The sequence below is a fragment of the Patella vulgata genome, chromosome 2 (assembly GCF_932274485.2).
Source record: "Patella vulgata chromosome 2, xgPatVulg1.2, whole genome shotgun sequence".
NCBI classification, from domain to species: Eukaryota; Metazoa; Mollusca; class Gastropoda; family Patellidae; genus Patella; species Patella vulgata.
Genome location: NC_065880.2, coordinates 66,491,615 through 66,516,680, shown reverse-complemented (window position 1 = coordinate 66,516,680; position 25,066 = coordinate 66,491,615). Strand labels below are relative to the sequence as shown.

Below are 25,066 nucleotides of genomic sequence, written 5' to 3'. Positions count from 1 at the left end.
CTTGTGGTCCTTCTAGAGGTCTCAATTTTTCTCCGATTTTAAAAGAAAACGTTTGAATATATCACCGTTACACCCTAATGACGGCTGAATTCGAATTTCGTGTAAATGGGACCAAAACAGCCGGACAAAATGGCAGCCCCTCGTATGCAAATAATGTAAATATATGGTATATCAAGGTTGTGGACCCTCGAATAGTCACAATTTTGATGAAACTTGAAATACATGTTTATAACCCAACCATCATGATTCCTTTCGATATTCGCACATATGGCATCGTAACTTCCTGAATTATGTCCCTTGATTATACAAAAAAGTCACTAGCTTGTTCTCTATCCATCTCTTGCAAAATGTGGGCGTATCTTGCCTGGCAGCCACTGGATTTAGTTGGAAGCAATGGGGTCAGAAGAGGATGAACCCTAGAGAATAGATTTCTTCAAGGATCGTAGATACTTATTAAATTTGCTCAATATCCAAGTTTTCCACTCAGATAAGCTGCAGTTGAGACAAAGCTGCTGTGTGGGTGTATTCCATGCGTTACGTGGCTATCTTTTTAAATCTGACAAACCCTACTGATTTTCGGCGCTTGTCAATCTTTCCATCAAGAGTACCCCCCACCACTTTTCAAAAACTACCCGTCAAATATATTAACTTGAATTAAATATAACTCTATTAAATACATTTATCAACTCTAAAAGTCCATGGGCATTGAAACGAAGAAATCTGTAGTCTGGCAACATTTGTAGCAGAGTGGTGAAATTTTTTATTTTACCCAGATTATCATATAAAACTGGTTTTAATTTTACATATATTTATTTACAAAACAGTACAGGGTTAGGATTTATGAAAATCCAGTTCATGATTCCTTCATATCAGATTAAACAATGTATATAAATTGTACACATTTAGACTAATTAGGAGCCCCTAATATCCTTTAACCAATAAGACATCCTGGGCTACACAGCACTTCAACATAAATGTATAATTCCTATGACTAAAATTCTTAATGGAATGGTAATTCGATAATTATCTTCATACATGAATGAATGATTATGATTGTGTGCCATGTGGCATCCTGAAAGAATGAACAAACAGTATATACATTTCCACATAACATTGCAAGACAGATGATGGTGTGGACAGTTCAGTACAATAAATTATTACAATATCTATACTTGATTTTGGCTACGGATAAGGATGGTGTCTAGAATGTATATATAGTGTAGGGGTGATGATTTTCCGTTTCAGAAAATAGCAAATTCCGTTTAAAGTATTTTTAATTCCGTTATTTTCCGTTTCAGAGCTGACCATATTCCGTTTTTTCGAGATAAAATGTTATTTTATGAATAAATGAATAAAACATCTTAAAATGCCTTTTATTACAAAACGGATCATTTTAAACCAATGATAACAAATGTTGAATTGTGAATGACTTGTAATGTTCAATGACTAGTTATTCTTTAAACCTGTTTCCCGAATTAAATAACAGAAAATTACATCTTGTGAGCTCGTTTCATCTTTTTAGCAGACGAAGCCATTTTTCTCAGCTGCTAGGTGTAGTCGCGATTTATCCAGACATCTTCGTAGTTACTACCGTTTCTTCGAGAATAAGGGCTGGATTCACAAGGCTACGGTATATTTCTGATGTCACGTGGTTAATGCGGATAAACACGAGTCACGAGCCCGGCAGTAAAATAAGAAGTAAATGAAACGATTTTTACTTTTATGAAGTGACAGAAGTTTTTTTTAAGACATATATATACATTACAATGTTTAATTCAAGTTAAACTACAGAGTAATTTTATAATGGGATACATGAAAGACGGGTTTTCGTTTCGATTAAAATTATGATTCCTAAATGAAATGATGAAATGAAAGTAGCGAAATACTAAAATAGACAGTAACAAAACCACGCGATATCATTCAATATTTCCGATTTTTATGAATAAAAAGATGAAATACTTTGATAACTGCAAAATTATTTTGAGTTTGTGTTAAGTATCAGCAAATATCGGCTTTTCCGTCTTTTTCCGTGTGAGATTTCAAATTCCGTTTTGAGTGGACAATTCCGCGATTTCCGCGTTTTTTCCGCGATCACGGAAAATCATCACCCCTAATAGTGTAGCCTACAGATAGGCCTACTAAACATGTAATGTGGTCTCACAAATTAGACTGTACTAAAAAGTATGTACACAGATTTTTACATTAAATGTACGAGAATACGACCACTGGTCAGATGATATTATGATATATGATTGTTTAAACAATTTACACATCACACATCAATCATCCTCTTCTTCTTCATCTTGTAACTCAGATGTATCAACTTTATCATGTAATATAACATATTCTCTCGAACTATAACCGAATTTAACCACATCTTTCTCAAATAATTCTACATACCTCTGTCCATCAATTTTTTGATTGTTTACATAAGTGCCATTGGCAGAGTTCAAATCAATAACATATGGCTTTACCTTTCTTCCTTTAGAGCCGTCCTCTTGGCGTTTATATTCAACCAATCGGAACTGAAGTGCTGCATGTTGTTTAGAACAAGATGGATGATCTACAGGAATATCGGCTACTCTTCTATCACGCCCTACTAAATATGCACTTTGTCTATGAATATGTAACACAGGTAACTCTGTGTCTCCTTTAAAAGGATATAATCGCCACTTCTTTTTAGGTTTACGAGCCTCTGGAGGTTCATTATAGTTAACAACAACACCCCGAAATGTATTTGTATCTTCTGTTAATTTACCCGACAGTTTAAAGTCTGGTTTAGCTTTATCTTCAGGTACTTGTTGAGAGTTAGGATCCTGTGCATTTTGATCAGGTCGACCAAAATTCGTATCCACACCTTCCGCTTCTCTCTGTCGGCGAGCTCTATTTCGTCTTTCATCATTTTGTCTACGATCACGTCTCTGTTGTGTCATATCAACTGCTTCCTGTTTAATTCTTTTATGAGGATCATACTGTTGCTCTTCATCATCTCTATGACTTCTATCTCTGTGTTTACCAGAATCATTGTGTTTGTTTAGTTTTCTATGTGAGCTATGTTCTCTGTCAATGGATGAACTTCTACTACGAGAATGTCTTGCTTTATGTTTGTTTCCTCTTTCTGAGGCCTGTAAGTACAAAAGTTTATTATTAATATTATCAGAAATTTCACAGAACTGTGAACCGTTAAAATTAAAGAAGCAAGAAAAATCTTCTGCCCAATCAATAAGCTTACATTAAAAATACATAATGTAAGATTTAGACACAGAGTTGGCCATTCTTGCTATAATAGTTCAAAAATAGACAATGCTCTGTTGCGAGCGAAGATATTAGCCTTTGAAGGTTTGACAAGATGTGTACAGTAATTGGAGCCACTGTACTAATTGTTCGAAGCTAAGCTTGGGTTGTCCATTTTAAATTAAATCAAAATATGGCTAAACCTTTCTAATCTACTTAATATTGGAGATATCTGATGGCATCGAGAGTTGATTATGGTCCTGTCATGTTAAAGATACACTGTATTTATCAGGTGATTATTTTAAATAAAAGTATGGCAAATGTGGTATATATGGAAAGTATAGACACCCAATCTTACTAGAAAAATACTGGATTACCCAAAAAAGTCCAATGGGGCAAGCACTGGGCATAAATGTCAGGGTGTCACTAACTGGCAACCCGACTGTTGTCTGCCAGCTTATTGTGTGCTAACTTGACTGAGGGAGCAGTTGTTATTTCTTGATCAAATGCTTTGGCATTTTTGGGATCACTGAGGGGTGTCAACGTACAAAAGACTGCAATGAAATAAGTTCACAGAAAATAATTAAGAATTTTTTTAGGCCTCAATATGTATGGTAAATGGAAAGTGAGTAATGAAAGGTGACAGACATCGCGTCTAACAACTGATCTTGGAGTATCGCCCAGCCCAATCTGATTAAAATACAGATCTATATTTCGTTACGTTTTTTTACACTTTCGATTGCCTACACTACCTGAGAATCTGACAAGTTATAGTGGGAGTTCACGTCAAGAGGTCAAACGAGCAGCTTTTGACCCTATGACCTCAGACATTGATTAATCAATCAGTGTTGATGTTTCTAGTGGTTTACCCACAGTTCCGTGCATTAAAAAGCCAAGAAGTCACTGTCACAGACTGTTTCATTGGCTAATCCCTCACATCATTCAGAACACGTCAATGATAACAACTCTTCCAGATCCTAGTGTAGTAGAGACAAGTAAAACGAAATTTTGAACTATAATAACGAAACGAAATAGGATCTGTGTTTTAATCAGATTGCGCCAGCAAAGACATAATTTTGAGAGGGATTTGAAGCAAATTTTTGATAGATTAATTAGTTTGAATGTGTTTTTAGTCCAAATATATCATCAAATCACACAGTTTGTATGCAGGAAAGTATCTTTAATAAATGTCTAATTAATAGTTTACATAACATTTCAAGTCTAAAGAAAGACCCACAATGGGCAGATTTATCTCTTGCATAATTTATGTCTAATTAACACTGGCAGAAAATGGACTTAAAAGGTCACCGGAAAAGGTTCATAACTTTTTCAAATAAAGCAAGTAATTATGTCAACATATCCTTTCCATAAGTATAACACGAACCCGAATGTCAATATTACCTGCAACAGGTAAATTTCAACATTAGTAATTTCCGACATTCTTCGTGGGTAGTCGTAACTTTCCGTATCTGTGACGTCATTTTAGTCCTTCTGCTCATATTCTAGTCTATATTTCTATGTGCAGAAGGACTAAAATGACGTCACGGATTGCTTAGGGACGGAATGTTACGACTACCAACGGAGAACGGCGGAAATTACTTATGTTGAAATTTACCTTTTGCAGGTAATATTGACATTCGGGTTCGGGTTATACTTATGGAAAGGATATGTTGACATTATTACTTGCATTTTTTAAAAAAAAATTGATGCTTTTCCGGTGACCTTTAAATTACTTATATAGTTATAGTATGGAAACCAGACTCAACTTTACCAAATTTAAATTCACAGACTGGTATGGAACTAAGCAATCCACATTTGAAATAATCAGATCAGACCCTATTTCCACATTTAAGCTCACCAAATGCTTTTAAAATTAGTTTGAATAACTCTTGTCTTACTCTTACTAACATGCTATCTCTGATTTTGTAAAGCCTACATTGTATTTGTGAAAAATGTTAGATGATAAACTGACTTTGGCAAAAATTCAACCTCCTATAGAAAACCTCTTCCTGCACAACAGCCTTGTGGGTTTTCTCTGGGCCCTCCGGTTTCCTCCCACTGCTAAAGACCCCTACGCGCAAGCAAATTGTGGAAATAAAATTGAACCATGTTAGTCCTGAAATGACCTAGTTTGTGTCGAGTGGACATTAAACCCCATTTCTCTTTCTCCCATTAGGAGTATGGTTTGACATTTCACTTCTACATGGACTGGTTTGATATGATTTGCGCCGTTCACTAATATAAATGACACACAAGACTCAAGATTATATTTATTATAGAGAAAACGATGTCGCTTACCGATTTTAAAATATTCATTGAATCAGGAGCCGATATTTTAAGTGTAAGTTAACATTAATATTGATTGCAGTGAAAGAATTGAATATTTAATGTTGAAGATTTTTTTATGGATAATCTTGAGTTAGTTAGATTAGTAGATTAAAAGAGGTTAATTAGTTCTTTAACATCAAGCAGTATATATATTGTAGCACAAATTAGATTGGTCGAAAAGTGTGGTTGAATGGACAATAAACCCCCTCTAAATTATCACGGCGAATTACTGCGAATAATTATTACAGTGTACTTTGTTTTATTTTTGTGCTCAATGATCTTCCTCAACTCAAATCTTTATTGGCAAATATCTTCAAGAAATTCTGCACACATGACTATCACACCATTTTCAAACATCATCTTTTATGAAAACACATTTCTGAAAAACATAAAACAGTAGAAAGTCAGTCATAAATTCATTAAAACCGTTTTCAGGTATCCAATTATATTCGTACCTAGGCAGTGACAATATGTACAAATTTGTTTTCTTTTTTCGGTAGGCTAGCTTCACTCACCAATTTTTACTTAATCACATGGAATTCTTTTTAAATCACACTTTGATCAAAGTCTGACTAGCATAATCTACCTAATAAGTCCTTAGTCACAAGAAATCGCTTGAAATACAATGAGGGAGTCGAAAATAACAGCTGAAATATAGGCCTAATCATTATGCCAAAATTGACATTTTTGTTGACAACACGTCAGAACAGTATACATAGTAACCACTACAATCTTTGGCTAGACATCACCGTCATAGGTTTATAGGGTATTTTTGAGGATGTAAGTACAAACTGCAATCGTGTGAACAAGAACTAGCTACAAAATTGTGATAACAGTCTGCAAATAAAATAATAAAGGCGGAAAACTTACATGAAACTCCCAAAGCGAAGTCATCTTTGTTGCAAATTGTTACTCCTCTTTTAGTCTCAGATAGCAGGCCGGAATTATTTCAATTACCGATGACACTCGTCTCTAAATACCGCAATAACTTGAATAAGACTAATTTCCTATTCTTTTAAAAATCATTAAACGTTAAAAAAAAAAATATTATTTTGGCGATATCCGAATAACATTTTCTTTCTTCATAATTCATTTACCATCAACTCACAAGACTCAAGCATTTTAAATTTGCAGGAAAGCAAGGACGGTCTAAACATGCGTCTCCTGTACGTTCTAATGATTCAAGCAAGCATGGTTTATAAATGTGTTTAGTTTATCTCAGCAAATCCTAACTCTAAAGTAACGGATTTTTAACCGGAGGTGATTTCAAACAAATAGATAAGTTTATAAAAACTTGTCCATACGGGAAAAAATCAGGTTATTTTTTTATGGCGGCGCAGACAGTAGACAAGGTTAGCCTATGACTATGTTAGATCCAACTCCAAGAATATCATCATCATATCAATCAAGTCAAAAATCGTAATTACAACTTTCTTACACTATGGACACTATGGTTATTTTCCTGTGGACTAGGCGACCTTGTACGTCGACTTCGATGTTTTTCTCGATGTTTATCTCTTTCGTAGCTCGGGGAACGGCGATCTCTTCGGCGAGGCATTAGGCGAAAACAGAACAGAATTCTATTAACAAATAAAAAAAAATAAATTGATTCAATGAAATGAGTAGGCCTATTTAAAACTATTTTTAGTAAACCGGATATTGTTTTCTTAAGAGGATAATTCGTCCACCACAGATCAATGTAAAAGTTCTTTCGTAAACCAGGTCGATAAAGTGACATTTTGCGTATTAAGATATTGTACCAAGAATTAATGAACATAATATTATGTCGTTCATGAAAAGGAATTTAATTTAAAATATGTGTCTTTCCTTTTTTATCATCACAGAAATAGATACCGTACCAACTCAATCCCGAATCAACGATTAGCGATATGTGACGAAATATCTCCAACCAATTAACAAAATTCTTTCACGATGTTTTTTAATGTACACCCAGAACGCATGTCTTAATTTATAAATTATAGTAGATTCTTGTGAAGTTGATATTCATATGTTTCTTATATAATCATTGATTACTGATTGTCTACGATGTTAAGCTTATTTAAATAAAAGTAGAAAATGGTTTCGTTTCACTTTATTATATATTTCAACATTTATGAAAAAAGGGGCGTAACCCATAACAAAAATAAAAAGGATTACGGTATTATTTGTTTTATTGGGTTTTTTTTATCGCTTTTATTTAATAAATTATGAGTAATCGTCTAGGTGAAGAGTACAAAACAGTGGTACAAGGAGAAGCATCAGAATCTGACGAGGAAACAGTGAGGCTTTATTATGTTTTCATTGTTTAGTTTTTTTAGTAGGCCCATAATTAGGCCTAATATTAAAGTTGCAATTTCATATTTTTAATTTTAATAAGTTATATTTGTTGCAAATTGTTACTCCTCTTTTAGTCTCAGATAGCAGGCCGGAATTATTTCAATTACCGATGACACTCGTCTCTAAATACCGCAATAACTTGAATAAGACTCATTTCCTATTCTTTTAAAAATCATTAAACGTTAAAAAAAAAATATTATTTTGGCGATATCCGAATAACATTTTCTTTCTTCATAATTCATTTACCATCAACTCACAAGACTCAAGCATTTTAAATTTGCAGGAAAGCAATTACGGTATTATTTGTTTTATTGGGTTTTTTTTATCGCTTTTATTTAATAAATTATGAGTAATCGTCTAGGTGAAGAGTACAAAACAGTGGTACAAGGAGAAGCATCAGAATCTGACGAGGAAACAGTGAGGCTTTATTATGTTTTCATTGTTTAGTAGGCCCATAATTAGGCCTAATATTAAAGTTGCAATTTCATATTTTTAATTTTAATAAGTTATATTTTTAAAATTTATTAAAATAAAGCCTTAAAATAGATGGTATCTTACTATCTATAAACAGTCCTACCTTGTTAAAGAATAATCCTATTAATCCTATAATTCACTATTGCCATTTGAGAAATTGACAAAAATATCATTTTCAACTTCAAGTTCAAACGTTTGAAGATAGCTATTCCATGGGGGGAAATAGAAAAAACAAGGGAGGATATTGTGTTATTATTTCCGGGGTCAGAGGATTTTTAAGTGGGAGAATAATACATATGATCGTATAATAGTGAGTTGACAACCTATTGAGCAAAAGACATAGAAATAATTATGTTTTCACTTTCTTAGAAAATATGAAATTAGCGCTTTAAAGTAGCTAAGGAGTAAAGTCTACAACTCAATATCATTCAAAACCTTCGACAATGAAAACACGAATTATTTGTCAATTTTAATCAACATTGGAGTTGTGATCTTACCGGGAAAAGATAGGCTTCTGATATCTAATATTTAAGACAAAATAAACATTTTACGATTGGTACCAAATTGTGTACGATAATGCGTTTCAGCGCAATTTGTAGCAAGCGACTCGAAGAACGAGGTTAAACATGTTCCACAAGTCATGTCAAACCGTGACCCCATATTGTTATCTGGAGAACATGCGCAATAAATACTATCGGTGTAGGCTAAAATAACCAGACAATAGAGATTGCCATTGGATTGAGACTTCTGGCGTATTTCGCCGAACATAACTGCCTTGAAATTAGAGTAAAAACGGAAACGATTGAATGTAAATCAGTTTATTTACATTCATATTACATTGTTATATACATTGCGACCCATTTGTGTCAATTTGTAGGTCCCAAATATTAGCGATTTAGCTCCTTTAAATAATAATCTAAATCCACCCGAATTCACAATTATTTCAACTCATATCATAATAAATTTATATCGATATTTCGTAATATGATAATACCGTTCTTTACGCCAAATTGTCACTTTTGATTTATATACATTGCGACCCATTTGTGTCAATTTGTAGGTCCCAAATATTAGCGATTTAGCTCCTTTAAATAATAATCTAAATCCACCCGAATTCACAATTATTTCAACTCATATCATAATAAATTTATATCGATATTTCGTAATATGATAATACCGTTCTTTACGCCAAATTGTCACTTTTGATTTAAATTCGTAGCATTTTGTGTCAAAAATGCGAAATAAATTATCATGAGTTAAAATAATGCTGGATTTGGGAAAAATCGTGCTACACTATATAGAGGTATTCGTCACTTGGTCAAGTTTAAAGTTCCTCTGGTTTTCCGGCATGTATTTAAACTATTTCCCTTGTATGTGGCGCAGGGTGGAGGGCAAGACAAGGAACAGTGTCTCATCGCTGAGGTCAGGTTTACCCCTTGGAAGTTGGAATTCGAAATAAGATTAGAATGTCTAGTGATGGTCCGATAATAGGTTTCAACATTGGTAATTGGCCGACAATCAGCCATCTAAAAGATAGAATTAGAGAACGCATGCTGTTATCATACGTCATCATGCAGTGGACTTATACCAGAAATAAGAGATCACAAACTCGAAAAATAATACCTATTTATGCTTTTGTTTTTTATTTAAAATTTATAAACTATGAAATAAACAATGGTCCTGCTTTGGTCACTGTCGCTCAATGTGAAATAGGTCCAAGACTTACTACTCCGCAGCATTTTTTTTCTTCACTTTATCCAACTCACTACGGTACTGGTGTATGCGTGATTCAAATGAAGGATGGAAGAGGGGGAATGGCGGGAGAATATCATGTGATTGCCACTGTTGACAGACAGGAAGCTATCGCTTTGATGTTGTATCATTATCGCATGAACCATTGTGACATACATATAATATGTGCCGCCCAAGTTTGGGAATTATATCGTAGTCAACATTTAATAACTGATAATCTTGACTTTAATTATTATTCATACAGCAAATAATTTTAGTACACAATAGATGGTGTGTATATTTGACTGCGGAGAAGATGTGACCCAATTATTTCTTTTTTAAAAAAACCCCATTCCGTTCCTGTTTGATTCCTGAGGTAAAATAGTACCAGGCGTTTTCCGACTAACAATGACATGTAACTACATAGATTATCATGACATTCGAGGTATTTTAATGTAATAGTTTTATATCCACCACTATCGGTAATTGTATCTGTATCGGACGATATATTTCGCTGTCAATATCTGATATCGGTGAAACTGGGAGTAGCCATATCGGACCATCACTAGTAGTGACGCTGTTTGGCCAAAATTTTCATAGCACACTGTATGGCAGATGTCCAATTTCATTAGTCCAGTTGGTGCAGGAAAGTAGCATGTTAAACCCCATTTTTATACGCCCACATTTTCATGTGGACGTATTATGCCATCGCCACCTGTAGTCCGGAAATCCGTCCGTCCATAATTTGTTTGTGAACATTCTACAGGTCACAATTTTTATCCAATTTTGACCAAACTTAAAATATAGGTCTATCTCCCAAAGATCTCTGTTCCTTTCGATGTATGGATTATGGTCCTTGATTGTACGAAAAATCACATTTTTAGCTTGTGGACACTCTAGAGGTCACAATTTTCATCCAATTTTGTTGAAATTTGAAATGCATGTTTATAACCCAAAGATGTTGATTCCCCTTGATACTCGCGCATATCGGATTGTAACTTCCTGAATTTTGGTCCCTGATTGTACAAAAAATTGCGTTTTTAGCTTGTGGTCCCTCTAGAGGTCACAATCATTATCCTATTTGAAAAACCGTTGGTATATATCACCGTTACAACGTAATAATGGTTGAGTTCGAATTTCTTAAATATAGGACCAAAACTGTCTGACAAAATGGCCGCCCCTTGTACGCAAATAGTGTAAACATAAGGTATATCAAGGTTCTGGACCCACGAGAGGTCACAATTTTGATCTGATTTTGATGAAACTTGAAATACATGTTAATAACCCAAAGAGCTTTGTTCCTTTTGATATTCTCGCATATCGGATCGTAACTTCCTTAATTATGGCCCTTGATTATACGAAAAATTGTCTTTTTAGCTTGTGGTGCCTCTAGAGGTCACAATTTTTATTTGATTTAAAAAAACGAGTGAGTATATAACCGTTACAGCCTAATGATGGTTGACTTCAAATTTTGTGAAAATTGGAACAAAACTGGCAGACAAAACGCCCCCCCCCCTCGTGCATATCGGATCGTAACTTCCGGAATTATGACCCTTTTTTGTATGAAATCACGTTTTTAGCTTGTGGTCCCACTTGAAATCACAATTTGTATTCAATTTTAAAAAAGCGTTTAAATATATCACCGTTACACATCAATGAAGGTTAAGTATGAATTTCGTAAAAATCTGACCGAAACTGCCAGACAAAATGGCCGCTCCTTGTACACAAATTGTGTAAAAGTATACTCTTCAAAAAAAGTTGGGTATATTGAAATGCAAATACCTATGCAGGTTGGGATATGATAAATAGTCATGGACACTTGACATGCTTTGAGAGTATGTTCACAGATGAAGAACTTATCGTCCCAACAGAACCACTGAGCTGCACGCGGGACACGCAATAGCGCCATACACGTGGGAGAGGTTTATTGTCAAATTTGACACTTCAAGGAAGGGTTGATGAAAACTGTCGCGTGCTGGTTTATCCTATCCATGTTTGCTTTCCTATCGGTTCTTGCATAAGATTTACTGTTTAGCGTATTTTTGCTTTAGTGTGTTGCGTTTAATTTACAATGAGACGTCTTCAACATGATGAACACCTACATGCTATTGGCATGCTTCAAATGGGTTCTACACAGTGAGCAGTAGCCAACATGCTTAATGTGTCACAGTATGTGATCAGCAGACCGAGGAACCGGTACCAACAAACACACAATGCTGATGATAGACCTCGTTCAGGTCATCCAAAAGCCACTACACAAGTCCAGGATCGATACATTCGTACACAGGTCATGCGAAATCGAGGACAAATGTCCAATCAGCTTTCTGTAACCTTGTACCAAGTTACAGGAATTCAATTTACACTCCAAACGATTAGAAATCGGCTACATGCAGCCCATTTGCATGCACGCTGGGGCCATCAGATAAGCCACCCATATGAACTGTTTATGTTCATGTGTAGGCAATTGGCCTGTTATTAACATACACTGGTTACCTCTAATAAAAACAGCAGTGCATTTCCGCAGTTTTGTATTGTTTCTGAATATCCCCTACTTTTTTTTGAAGAGTATATGTAATACCAAAGTTGTGGACACTCTAGAAGTCACAGTTATTATCAGATTTTGATAAAACTTAAAATATATGTTCCTTTCGCTATTTGCGCATATCAGACCGTAACTTCCTGGATTTTGTCCCCTGATTGTACGAAAAATCGTGTTTTTTAGCTTGTGGATTCTCTAGAGGTCACAATTTTTACATTTGATTTTAAAAACCATTTAAATATATCCCCATTCCACCATAATGAAGGTTGAATTTGAATTTCGAGAAAATCGTAATGAAACTGCCCAACAAAATGGCTGCTCTTTGTACGCAAATTATGTAAAAGTATGTAATACGATGGTTGAGGTCACAATTTTTATCCAATTTTGATAAAACTTAAAATATATCTTTATATCCCAAAGATCTCATTCCCTTTTGATATTTGCACATTTCAGATCATAACTTTCTGAATTATGGCCCCTGATTGTACGAAAAATCACTTTTGTTTTTAGCTTGTTCTCTATCCATCTCTTGCAAAATGTGGGCGTATCTTGCCTGGCAACCGCTGGTATTTCATTCCGTAATCTTCAAGTCACCTGGGAGACAGGACTACTATAATAATATTTTTAAACCAACCTACATACATGCATAGGCCTACCAGTCCAATATTATGACGTTTTAGATATGATAGCTGCAATTTTGTAATGTCAACATAGGTCTCTTCTACAATTTTTATACACCCACATTGAAATGTGGTCGTATATTGTCGTCGCCCCCGTCCGTCCGTCCGCCGTCCACAAGCAATTGTGGCCAAAGTTAATATCTGATTGACTTTAAATTTATACACAGTGTTTAAGGTCTTGAGACGAAAAATCCTATTGATTTTCAGCGATTTCCGATAATTATTGCCAGAGTTATGGCCCTTGATCACTTTGAAAAATCTTGTGGACGCTCAAGAGGCCAAAGTTAATATTCGATTGACCTAAAATTTATACACAGTGTTTAAGGTCATGAGACGAAGAAGCCTATTGATTTTCAGCAATTTCCGATAATTATTGCCAGAGTTATGGCCCTTGATCACTTCAAAAAATCTTGTGGACGCTCTAAAGGCCAAAGTTAATATCCGATTGACTTTAAATTTATACACAGTGTTTAAGGTCATGAGACGAAGAAGCCTATTGATTTTCAGCGATTTCCGATAATTACTGCCAGAGTTATGTCCCTTGATCACTTTGAAAAATCTTGTAGATGCTCTATAGGCCAAAGTTAATATCCGATTGACTTTAAATTTATACACTGTGTTTAAGGTCATGAGACGAAGAATCCTATTGATTTTCAATGATTTCCGATAATTACTGCCAGAGTTATGGCCCTTGATCACTTCAAAAAATCTTGTGGACTCTCTAAAGGCCAAAGTTAATATCCGATTAACTTTAAATTTATACACAGTGTTTAAGGTCATGAGACAAAGAAGCCTATTGATTTTCAATGATTTCCGATAATTACTGCCAAAGTTATGGCCCTTGATCACTTTGTGACGCTTTAAAGGCTAAAGTTATCATCCGATTGACATCAGATTGATACACAGAGTTTAAGATCTTGAGACAAACAAGTATATTGATTTTCAATGAATTTTTATGTCTTGAACAGCTAAATCCATGATATGAAAAGTTTTGTATACAAAACGTTAGCATGGGGCAGAACTTTATAAAAACAAACAAATTCTAATGGTTTTCTGATAATTACTTCATGAGTTGTTGCTCTTAATCAGATTTTAGTGTATTATAAATGTTTCATTACCGAAAAAAGTAAAAAAATGCAACAACTCTTGTTGACTGCCCGGACGATTTAGCTGTTGTGGGCGTATGTTTCGTTGCCTGGCAACCTATCTTTACATTTGTTGTAGTTGAGCAAAACAACACACTGGTATAAAATCCAAATAGCCTCTATCGTATGCACAAGCTTTTTAGAAAAGAGAAAGATGTAACTCTGGATCGGAAGGTCACAGAAGTTTTAATAACAATAGTATTTGACCTCTAATTAGTCTAATAACCCCAATGCCTCGCACCAAATTTGAAATGAAATGAAATGGGGTTTAACATCCTACTGTTCTGCCACACCAAATTTGAACAAAATCCATTAAAACTATAGCCTTTAATGCATTCATAATGGTTTTTGGAAAAGGGGGATAAGTCTGGAATGCAAGGTCATGGAATGTTGAATACCAATAGAGTTTGTCCTCTCATGACCCCATGACTCCGGATTGCTTGCTTAAGAGCAAAAAGTTTCAATTCCTGTCAGGAGCATATAATAATAAAAGCAGTACAATAAGCCTATACAGTACTATATTGTTTCCCAATGACCAAAATAATGTTTTGATGATATATTTCTTTCTTTTCAGTTGGCAAATGATCTCAGATGTGACCATCCTATTAGTTGTAATGTGCTAGTTACATAAAGTCTATATTCTTGTTTATTTCAGCCTAAGACATTAGCTACAGGAATAGTTGTATCAGGAGAAGCATCTGAATCAGAAGAAGAAATAGATACAGCTGGTCGTAGGAATGCTGATTTACCACCTATAATAGGTACACATGTCTTCTTAATACATGTATACAAGCTTTCATTACCAGTAATAGCCACAGTTAATAAGGGAAATCCCCCAAAACTCATCAATGTTTAATTTACATTCTTATTCTTATCAGTTTGTTTAAAGATGCATTATGTAAGATTTGGATAAAGAGCTGGTTGTTTTTGCTATAATAGTTAAAAAATAAATAATGAAAAATAAATATATTGAAAATTTCATTCAAATTACTTTATTCTGAGTGAAGTTATGAGTGTTAAATGATAAAGCGTAGATTCTTTATTATAGTAGCAACGATACTGGACAAACAAGACTAAATCTCAATTATGCTGTTTATCGTTATTTTTTTTTATACTCGCGGGCATTCTAATCGAACTAAATATCTGCCATCCGATGGTCTAGAGAGTATATTATGGGCTTGTCATGTTAATGAATGTCTAAATAATAGTTGATATAACATTTAAAGACCTACAATAGGTACATGTAGATTTAGCTATTACATAATGCATCTTTATTAAAGATACATTATGGGAGATAAGATAAAGAGATGGCAATTCTAGCTATAATAGTTAAAAACTAGATAGTGTAAGGGTAATTTGCTGAAAATTTCAGTCAAATTGATCCACTATGATCCGAGAACGAAGCAGGTGAAATTTTCGCATAGTCTCGGTCATCATTACTAAAATCATTAATATAAACAGCATAGTCTCGATTATCCACTGTTTTGATTTAATTATCAATGGCCGTTTAGCGGCATATAGGAATCTAATCCAGCCAACATCGAAGACTAGCCTTGACATCGAGAGTTCATTATGGTCTGGATAAGTTAATTAATGTCTAATTGATAATTTAGATAACATTTCAGGCCTAAAGAAAGACTTGTAATAAGCAGATTTTGCTCTTGCATAATGCATGTTTAAATACTTGATGTGTTTCATTTTATGTTTTGGTTGCTTTTGTTACTTATTTGCATGGGCATAAAACAAAATAGAAAAATGCATATTCAGTTGCCCCTGGCAATTTTCGTCACAAAATGCGGAAAATTTTTAGATCATTAATCAACACTGTAAACATATTCAGACATTTTTCCTACGCCCACATTTAAGCGTGGTTGTTATTGTCACCACCACTGTCTGTCCAAAGAATTGTGGACACTCTAGTTGCTACCATTATCATCTAATTGACATGAAATTTATACACAATGTTCATGACATATAGAAGTCGGTTTCAACCATTTATATTAATTAATGATGGAGTTATTGTCCATTTGAATATTCTTGTGATTTTTCAAGAGGCCAGTGTTATATACTCTTTGTCTTCATGAATCAACAAAGCCTCACCCAAAACAATATTTGGATAACCATAAAGCTTGTGTCTATGACAGTAGAAATGACTAGCCTATAAATGAGTATGACTAATAAATGCATCTAACTTACTATTAGCAAACCCTAATAGTCCAGTGGATATGTGCTGAAATTGCATGAATTTTGGCAGACCTATAGGGCCTACAAAATTTTATGTGCTGACTATTTTAAGATTTGGAATGTCCATCGTAGGCATATTTTGCTTAGGTTAAGTAGAGTGATAAGCACTTTAATAGGTCGAGATTTCGGAACACAAAAATTTTGTGTGAGAATTGTCATTAGTAAAACTTGGTGTATAGTTTCATTCAATATTTATCCCTTGACAAGTAGCAATGAGCATTTACATTGGTCAAGAATTGGAAACACAATAATTAAAGTAGAATGCTCATTAGATGAATGTATTGTTTTTATATTTTGCAGCATTTAACAATTCTGGAAATTGTGAATAAGTTTAGTTGGTGTTGATTTGGTTTCAGTTCCTTGATATAACACCAGAGTACCACCACAACACAATTGCTTAACTCAAAAACCCTTGTCTGGTGTTATCTGCCGGATAAAATGATTGGTTATTTATGAATGGAATCGTATCTGAGCAATAAAAATAGATAATTCCCCCAAAATAGTAACATGGGCCAGTTGCTCAAAACACAGTTATTTTAACGATCTGTATACTCTAATGGATTGTTATCTTGCTAACCTGTTGTTTATTAACGGTCCGTTAAATTTCTGTTGCTGGAATGGCAACAGAATGTTAGCGAACAGACTGAATAAGTTAATCCAAGAGAAGATGTTTGGTCTTTGGCTGAATTTTAAAATTTTAAATTCAGTGTGTATAAAAACTTCATAGAAGTTGGTATTAACAAGAAACTGAAGAAAGTGGGACAACTGTGCAGTCTGTTCACAAAACTTGTAGAATTTACTACAGAAACACTATAAAAAAAATCTATAGAATACTTTAGTATTTTCCTTTAGAAATTGGTATTAACACAAACCTGAAGAAAGTGGGACAAATGTGCAGTCTGTTCACAAAACTGGATTAATGACAAAAAGATAACTGTAGAATTTACTACAGAAACACTATAAAAATAATCTATTGAATACTGTAGTATGTTCTTGTAGAAATTTTAGCATAAATTTGTAGGAAATATTATAGGATTTACACTACAAAAACTGTAGAATACTTGGGGCCTTTATCTCATCCTATAGAAAATGGGATAGCCCTCCACCCCTTTTCAACCCTCTAGGATGTTCTATAGAATTGAATTGTATAAAAAAAAAACTTAGACTGGCAGCCGACTAATGCCATCGTTAAACAGATAACAAAGCCCAACGCCTTCTTTAAAGATAACAATCTGTTAACTCCATATTAACGAGTTGTTTATACTACCAATATCTTAATTCTGTATGTCTTGTTTTATAGGCATGCGTAAGTTAATGCATGAGTTAATGTCCTAGTTAAGCAGAGGGTGAGAAACTCAGTTTAAAAGAAGTATTAAAGATTTGTGTGTAAGTCTTACGTCTATATATGTTGAAAAATTCAACACTGTCTCTGCCAAATCAACTCAACTCAACTTTGCTCAACCTAAAACTTAAAATAACCCAATGCCTGACAACCTATCATGATATATGTATTTGTATTTAGTTGCACAGAGGAGTATAAGTTTATCTAGTGACACAGCAACTGATATCCCAACTTTGATGACATCTAGAGCTGCTGAAGCTAAAGCCAGTAAACCAAAATATGACACGTAAGTTTCATCAAACATTTTTGAGCATATAAATATAAATTTCAAACAGCTTTTGCGGTTGTCTTCTGTGTCACTCCACCATATAATTTTGGCAGGGTTCTTACTTCTTACTAAATGGTAGAAGATTTGGTTTTTTGCTGGTATCATCAAGACTGGTTCTGTGTTAAACTGTTGCCATCTTTACTATTATATCAAATTTTATATAATAAAATCTATTTGGATGGACAGAGCTTTTGTGATGAAGAAAGCATGCTTTAGCTGTTGCTATTGAGCTAAACTAAAAATTTGCCCAAGATTTATTTAGCAATGGATATTTCTCAGGTGGTTCATGTATATTGTCTATTTACACTTTCAAATATGCCCTGATGCAAAAACTTTACTAAATATATTCCACAAAGCAGGCATGACATATATTTTTATTTACACCAGGACAGTTTACAGTCAGCTTTATACATCCAGTTTCTAATTTGAGCTATGAAAAAATGAGTTATCTCTCTTTAATAAGTTCATTAGAATACAATGTATTTCACCTCTTACCATTTCAGATTATTACATAGAAAATTACGTAAGTATTATTAACAAGTAGTAATAATAGATTGTGATGTGATATGTAATGTCTAGAAATATAAAACGTTTTCTATATAATTGTATCTAATGCTGGGTTTTATGCTGCTGATATTTTATCAATAACGTTCAGCCGACTTAAAATTTTGGGAAAAGTTACATTATGAATTAACATAAAAATCTATGATAACACCCTTGTCAGCCCCCTCTTTAGCTCTGTCTTTTAAATAAAAGGAATAATCATACTAAACATAATTCTTGACAATCTGATTAAAATACAGATCTATATTTTGTTTTGTTTTTTTTATATTTTCGATGGCCTACACTACATGAAGATCTGTAGTAAAAGGTCACGTCAGAGGTATTACGAACGGCTTTTGAATTATGAGGTCAGAAATTGATTAATCAGTCAGCATTGATGTTTCTAGTGGTTTACCCACAGTTCCGGCAAGAAGTCGCCATAACAGGTGGTTTCATTGGTTAATCCCTCACGCCATCCAGAATGTAGGTTATATAACAACTTTTCCGGATCCTAGTGTAGTACAGACAAATAAAACAGAATTTTAAACTATAAAAAACGAAACAAAATAGGATCTGTGTTTTAATCAGAATGAATTCTTGATGGAATTGTAGTAACTTTGGTGTGAGTTTTGCATGAGATATACAGAACTCCCCTTTTATCTTAGAAATGCTATATAATGACGGCTGTTCACATCTTAGGCAAAACTGATTTAATTTTTAGCTCTTCATGGTAAAATGCATAAATAGTCACTCAAGTCGCATGAACACTGTTTTGTTTAACATTTGCAGACTTTGAAATTTCAACTTAAAGTATTTGAGAAGAGCAACTAAGTACTTTTTGTTTTTTTCCCAACAAATAAGCAAAAGCATAAATCAATGTTTTTTCCAGAGGTTTACATGTCATGATTTTCATGGATAGCGAACAGAAATAATTAATAACTTGTTCAAAACTTAGTGCGATTGTTCATAATATTAATTTTCAAATTGCAAATCTGTTGTTGCCTCTTTATTGTAATTATGGCGTAGAAGGACAAAATTGTTATTAGGATTTGTAGTTCATTTTAAAGGGCAGGACTCAGTATTCCTGTCACAAGGTACATATAATATTGCTAATAAGCACTTCAGATTTTGGGTAATTTAAATGTTAATGTATCTATATTTTATGTTTATGTTCCTCCTGTGTTACTGACTCTTGAACTTAAATTTCTGATAAATGTAATTATACTTGTACATCTCTCCGACTGTCCATGATTGCTTTTGATCCTGTTAGAATCTACATTTTTCATCGGATTTTAATAAAACACAATGTTCAAATTTGACATTTTAAAAATATGTAACAAATAGCTTGTGAATTCAGATTTCATCTAATTTTATGGTATAGAGATTTGCCAAGTATTCAAGGAGTGAATACACTTGACTGTTTAATTTTTCCATTCAATGGATCTGCACTGGTTTCTTCCTCCTAAAAATTAGCGGATGAACATTCATTTCATTCAATTCACTCTCCTTATTAACTCATCAAGCCATTGGCTTATAGGACTGTCTGTTGACGTTTTCTCCTAAACCACATACTCGATTTCAAAATTTGGTAGGTGCAAGATAGCAGTTATTGCAATTTGTTCAAATGAAGTTACTTTCCCCCCATAGGGACTGGGTAGGAGCACATTTAGGGGACAAGTTTAAGTAATCTTTCAGTATCTTCTTCTGACTGACTCAATGGACTTCTTCGTAATTTGGTAGGAGTTCTGCTTTGATAAGATGAAAAGTTTTGTTAAAATGAAAGGCTTGACCTTGATTGTCTTCTTGATTTAATCAAGAAAAGAGCCTTGATAAAAATATTTTTTGTGGTAGACATTCATAATTTCACCAAGCAAAATCTTCAATGCACACATATTGTTAGCTAGTGGGTGAAACTAGATACTTTTACTGTGAAAAGTAACAGTGTCTTGTTTGAATCCTTTTCTGCCATGACAGTTGCTTATTTAATTAGTTAGTTGAGAATTTACATGTATGTTTACAGGCGACAGTAATTTAAACTTCCATTCACATCTAGTCGATAACTGTAGTCAGACATATTTAGCTGCTGCTAGAAATTTACACAGTACAACATTACAACTAAATAAATCACACTCAGCTGTGCAGGTGAGATTCATATATTTTATGTATATATATATATATTTCTTTGCTGTATGTGAGATAGCTTTATTTAATGTCAGCTTCCACCAAAATGATATTACCAAAATGATATTGCTGACAATTGCTTTGGCATTGTGTCCAGTAATTATTTTAAACTCCTCCACATTGTTATAAACAACTTCTGACATGACCACACATTGTAATATACTATGTATAATGGGTGAAGCTTGTGTGCAACACATACAGCCATACAAAACTTTTGATGTCGGTAACTAGCTATATAGCAGAAATACCAGGTTATTTTAGGTAAAAAGCAAACAGGGCCGTATGTGGGATTTTAAAAGTGGAGGTGCAGCAGAGTGGTGGGGGGCGCCAATATAATGCCCGAGTTAATGAGCGCAAAGGGGTGTTGCAAACACGTTTTCCACCCACTTGGAGCTGCAATCAAAGTCGCTCCTGTGTGTCAATTTCGGCGGCGCTATTTCTCATTTTGATGTTAAACACACCAAAATGAGAAACTTCTTGTCCTCTAAACTAGAACTAGTCCGAAACACCAATAAGGCCATGTGGATAGGGTGACGAGAACGAGAATCTCTAATAATGTCTAATAATTGATAATGGTATCCATCCCCCATGGGTGGTGCCACACCCACTTTTTTAAATATTTTGTCTGTAAATAATCTACAGGTTGCAATTATTAACATATTTGGATCCAATTCAGTATGATCCATTATAGGGTTTTACCTATTTACATTGGTCCATGTTCAATCCCCAGGGGCAGAGCCACCCCCAATTTTTGCGTTTTTTGTCTACAGGCTTGAATTATGAATGGATTATCTTGGAACTTGGCATATTTATTCCTTATACAGTAAGAATAGCAACTATTTACTTTGGTGCATCTCCCGACCCGCAGGGGCGGTGTCACACCCACTTATTGTTAATATTTAGCTTGTAAATTTGGCCTTCTTTGCCTCTTGTCATATTATACTCATTGCAGTCATTTCATATTTCATGCTCTTTATTATAAAAAGAACCATATCAATCAAATCAGGAATGTGGACATATATTGTTGCGGTAGCGATGCTCTTGTGAACTATTATAGCAAGAACTGCCAGCTCTTTATCTAAATCTTACATAATGTATCTTTAAAAATGATGTAATGCTTTTAATGGAGGCTGACAGCAATAAGTACTGTTTTCACAAGAAGGAAGTGGACAGTGTTCACATTGATCAGCAGTCTGTCTAGGGTAGATTATTATGGGTGTAGTCTTAGAAACAACCTATCATCAAAAATTGAATCAACAATTAATATTCATGCTTACCCCATCCCGAATTATGAGTCCTTACTATTGTCAGTGATGGTAACAATTGTGTAAGATATGGTTGAAGAGTGAAGACTATAATTATTATTAGAACATATTATATAGCATGTACAGGGGCCGCAGAACAGGGGGGGGGGCTGCGGGGGCTTCAGCCCCCCCCCCCCCCCCCCGCCCACACACACCTTTTTTTGCAAAAAAAAAAAAAAAAAAAAAAAATTGTTATTTCGTCCCATTCTACAATTATAATAATTATAACTGGCATTGTTCTCGTCATGGATAACATGAGTGGTGATTCATGGTCAGCTTTTCTTTCGTGATAGCAGGAGGGTTTTGGGTTGCTTAAAAATACAAAAAATCACATCAAAATTTCAAAATTTTCTTGGGGCCCTTAATCGGGCCCCAAACCCCACACCGGAAGCTTCCGGCGCCTGCGGTGCCTCCAACTATACGCTCTCACGTCCCTCAATTATTATTGTCAGACCCCCCAGTTTGGAAATCGTTCCGCTGCCTCTGATGTAAAACAACCCTTGATTTACTAGATCTGTGAAGTACATATATTATCTTTAGGTTATATTATTATTTGTAGATATTAGTATCTTTTATTTTCTAACAGTAAAATTATTAACCATATTATTATAATTTTTATCTTGTAGGATGCTTCACACAACTTGCGACTATTGACAAATGATTTATTTCATCTAGAGGATAAAGTGGATATTATATGTAGCTGTAAACTCTTACCTGATATAATTATTGCTACCAATGTCTAATGAAATTTACTATTTACTGGATATTATTAGTCTGAAAGTAAATATTCTTAAAAGAATCAGATCTCTTGCATTTGAATCAAAAATAAATATGTAGATTTGATTGCATTTAGTGTGTTTAGTTAATTTGTGAAATAAAAAAAAAAATCTGACTTTGTAACAAAAAAATAAATAAATAACAAAAAGTCTATAGATTAAGGCAATATTGAAATATAACCTTTTGTGTTAAACTGTCAACATTGTATGCAATGTTGGAGGACAACAAAATTGTCCTTTAATATGCAACTTCGTATAAAAGTACATGGTTAATGGTGAACCCAATTTTCACATAATTTTAATTGGCCTAACTTTAAATGCATAGTCTTCAGTTGGTATTCAAAGGCCAGTTTAAGTGCATATTCCTGAAACAATGGCCTGAGAAATTCCTCTCTAGCCATTGCTGTACTGAGAGCAAAAACTTGGAGTTTTGATGGTGTGTGTCAATTTTTTTTAGGGCCAATCAAATCTCTCCTGAGTACCATGGATGGAAATCATATTTCTATCCAGTTTGTTGAAACACAATACGTAACATGACAGTCAGTTCTTTGATCTGTGGTCTTTCCTAACACTTAGGACAGTTGATTAGATGGTGAAAACGTGCTGTGTGGTCCACCAAACGATAAAAAAAATCTATGTGTGGCGATTACATAATGTTTATGGGTAGCCTTGTTTGTCACATAATTCATTTTTCTGACAATATTTTGCTATGCGCTGGTTAATTGAGCATAATAAATTTCGCACGTTATGACTTAATTTATGGCTGCGATTTTCATTATATACTTTTATGTTAACATATTATATAGTAGGGTGAATTTGGACTCAATTAGCATGACGTATTAAACATTTACTATTGAGACCAAATTCACCCTACTATAATATTCACAACTCTGGTTAATCCCGATTGATTTTGTTACGTTGTAAAATATTGAAATATTGGTTGTTGATCCGACTGTTGACCAGTCATAATTTGGGACATAAATTAGCTGGGAGTCCGGCAGACTGTTTGGAGAGAGAGAGAGGGAGAGAGAGAGATATGGGGTTTAACGTCCAGTCGACACAAACTAGGTCATTTCGTGACCAACATATGGTTTTTATACGCCCACATGGAAATGTGGTCGTATATTGCCGTCGCCCCCATCCGTCCGTCCATCCATCGTCCACAATTTCTTGTGAACACTCTACAGACTACATTTATCATCTGATTGTTTTGAAATTGATATATGTTGTTTGCATTAGTGAGATGAAGAATCCTATTTAATTTCAAGAATTTCCGTTAATTTCTTCTGGAGTTATGGCCCTTGTTTCACTTTGTGAACGCTCTAACGACAAAAGTTATCAACCGATCTGTATGAAATTTATATGCATCATTTAAATTAGTAAAACAAAGAATCCTATAGAATTTCAGCAACTTCCGTTAATAACATCTAGAGTTATGGCCCTTGTTTCACTTTGTTGAATCTTGTGAACGCTCTAATGACAAAAGTTATCAACCGATCTATATGAAAATGATATGCATCATTTAAATTAGTGAAATGAAGAAGCCTATTGAATTTCGGCAATTTCCGTTAATTACGCCGTGAGTTATGGCCCTTGTTTCACTTTGTAGTACCTTGTAAATGCTCTAACGACAAAAGTTATTATCCGATCTGTATGAAATTTATATGTATCATTTAAATTAGTAAAACGAACAAGCCTATTGAGTTTCAGCAAATTTCTGTTAATTATATCTAGAGTTATGACCCTTGTTTATCTTTGTTGAACCGTGTGAATACTTGAAGGACAAAAGTTACCACCTAATCTGTATGAAATTCATATGCATCATTTAAATTAGTGAAATGAAGAAGCCTATTGAATGTCAGCAATATCCGTCAATTACG

At 34.2% G+C, this 25,066-nt stretch overlaps 1 protein-coding gene and 1 long non-coding RNA gene across 5 annotated transcripts; one reads left to right on the top strand and one right to left on the bottom strand.

Annotated features, from left to right (window-relative positions):
* Window positions 1-736: 736 nt before the first annotated feature.
* On the bottom strand, window positions 737-7,214 carry LOC126811229 (smad nuclear-interacting protein 1). Of its 4 annotated transcripts, none has more exons than XM_050536804.2 (3): window positions 6,433-6,996; window positions 5,809-5,941; window positions 737-3,125 (listed from the first exon to the last, which is right to left on the bottom strand). In XM_050536804.2, exon 3 carries the CDS (start codon window positions 2,931-2,933, stop codon window positions 2,280-2,282), a length of 654 nt encoding a protein of 217 aa, XP_050392761.1. In that variant the 5' UTR covers window positions 2,934-3,125; window positions 5,809-5,941; window positions 6,433-6,996; the 3' UTR covers window positions 737-2,279. The 4 variants fall into 4 exon arrangements, with proteins under 4 accessions (XP_050392761.1, XP_050392763.1, XP_055954656.1 ...); XM_050536806.2 differs by having other exon boundaries at window positions 5,852-5,941; XM_056098681.1 differs by lacking the exons at window positions 5,809-5,941; window positions 6,433-6,996 and adding an exon at window positions 7,010-7,214.
* A 952-nt stretch (window positions 7,215-8,166) lies between these two features.
* LOC126811254 (uncharacterized) lies at window positions 8,167-21,067 on the top strand. The gene is made up of 5 exons (XR_007675458.1): window positions 8,167-8,316; window positions 15,124-15,229; window positions 18,235-18,340; window positions 18,886-18,905; window positions 20,946-21,067. It is a non-coding gene; the product is annotated as an uncharacterized LOC126811254 (long non-coding RNA).
* The last annotated feature ends 3,999 nt before the right edge of the window (window positions 21,068-25,066 follow it).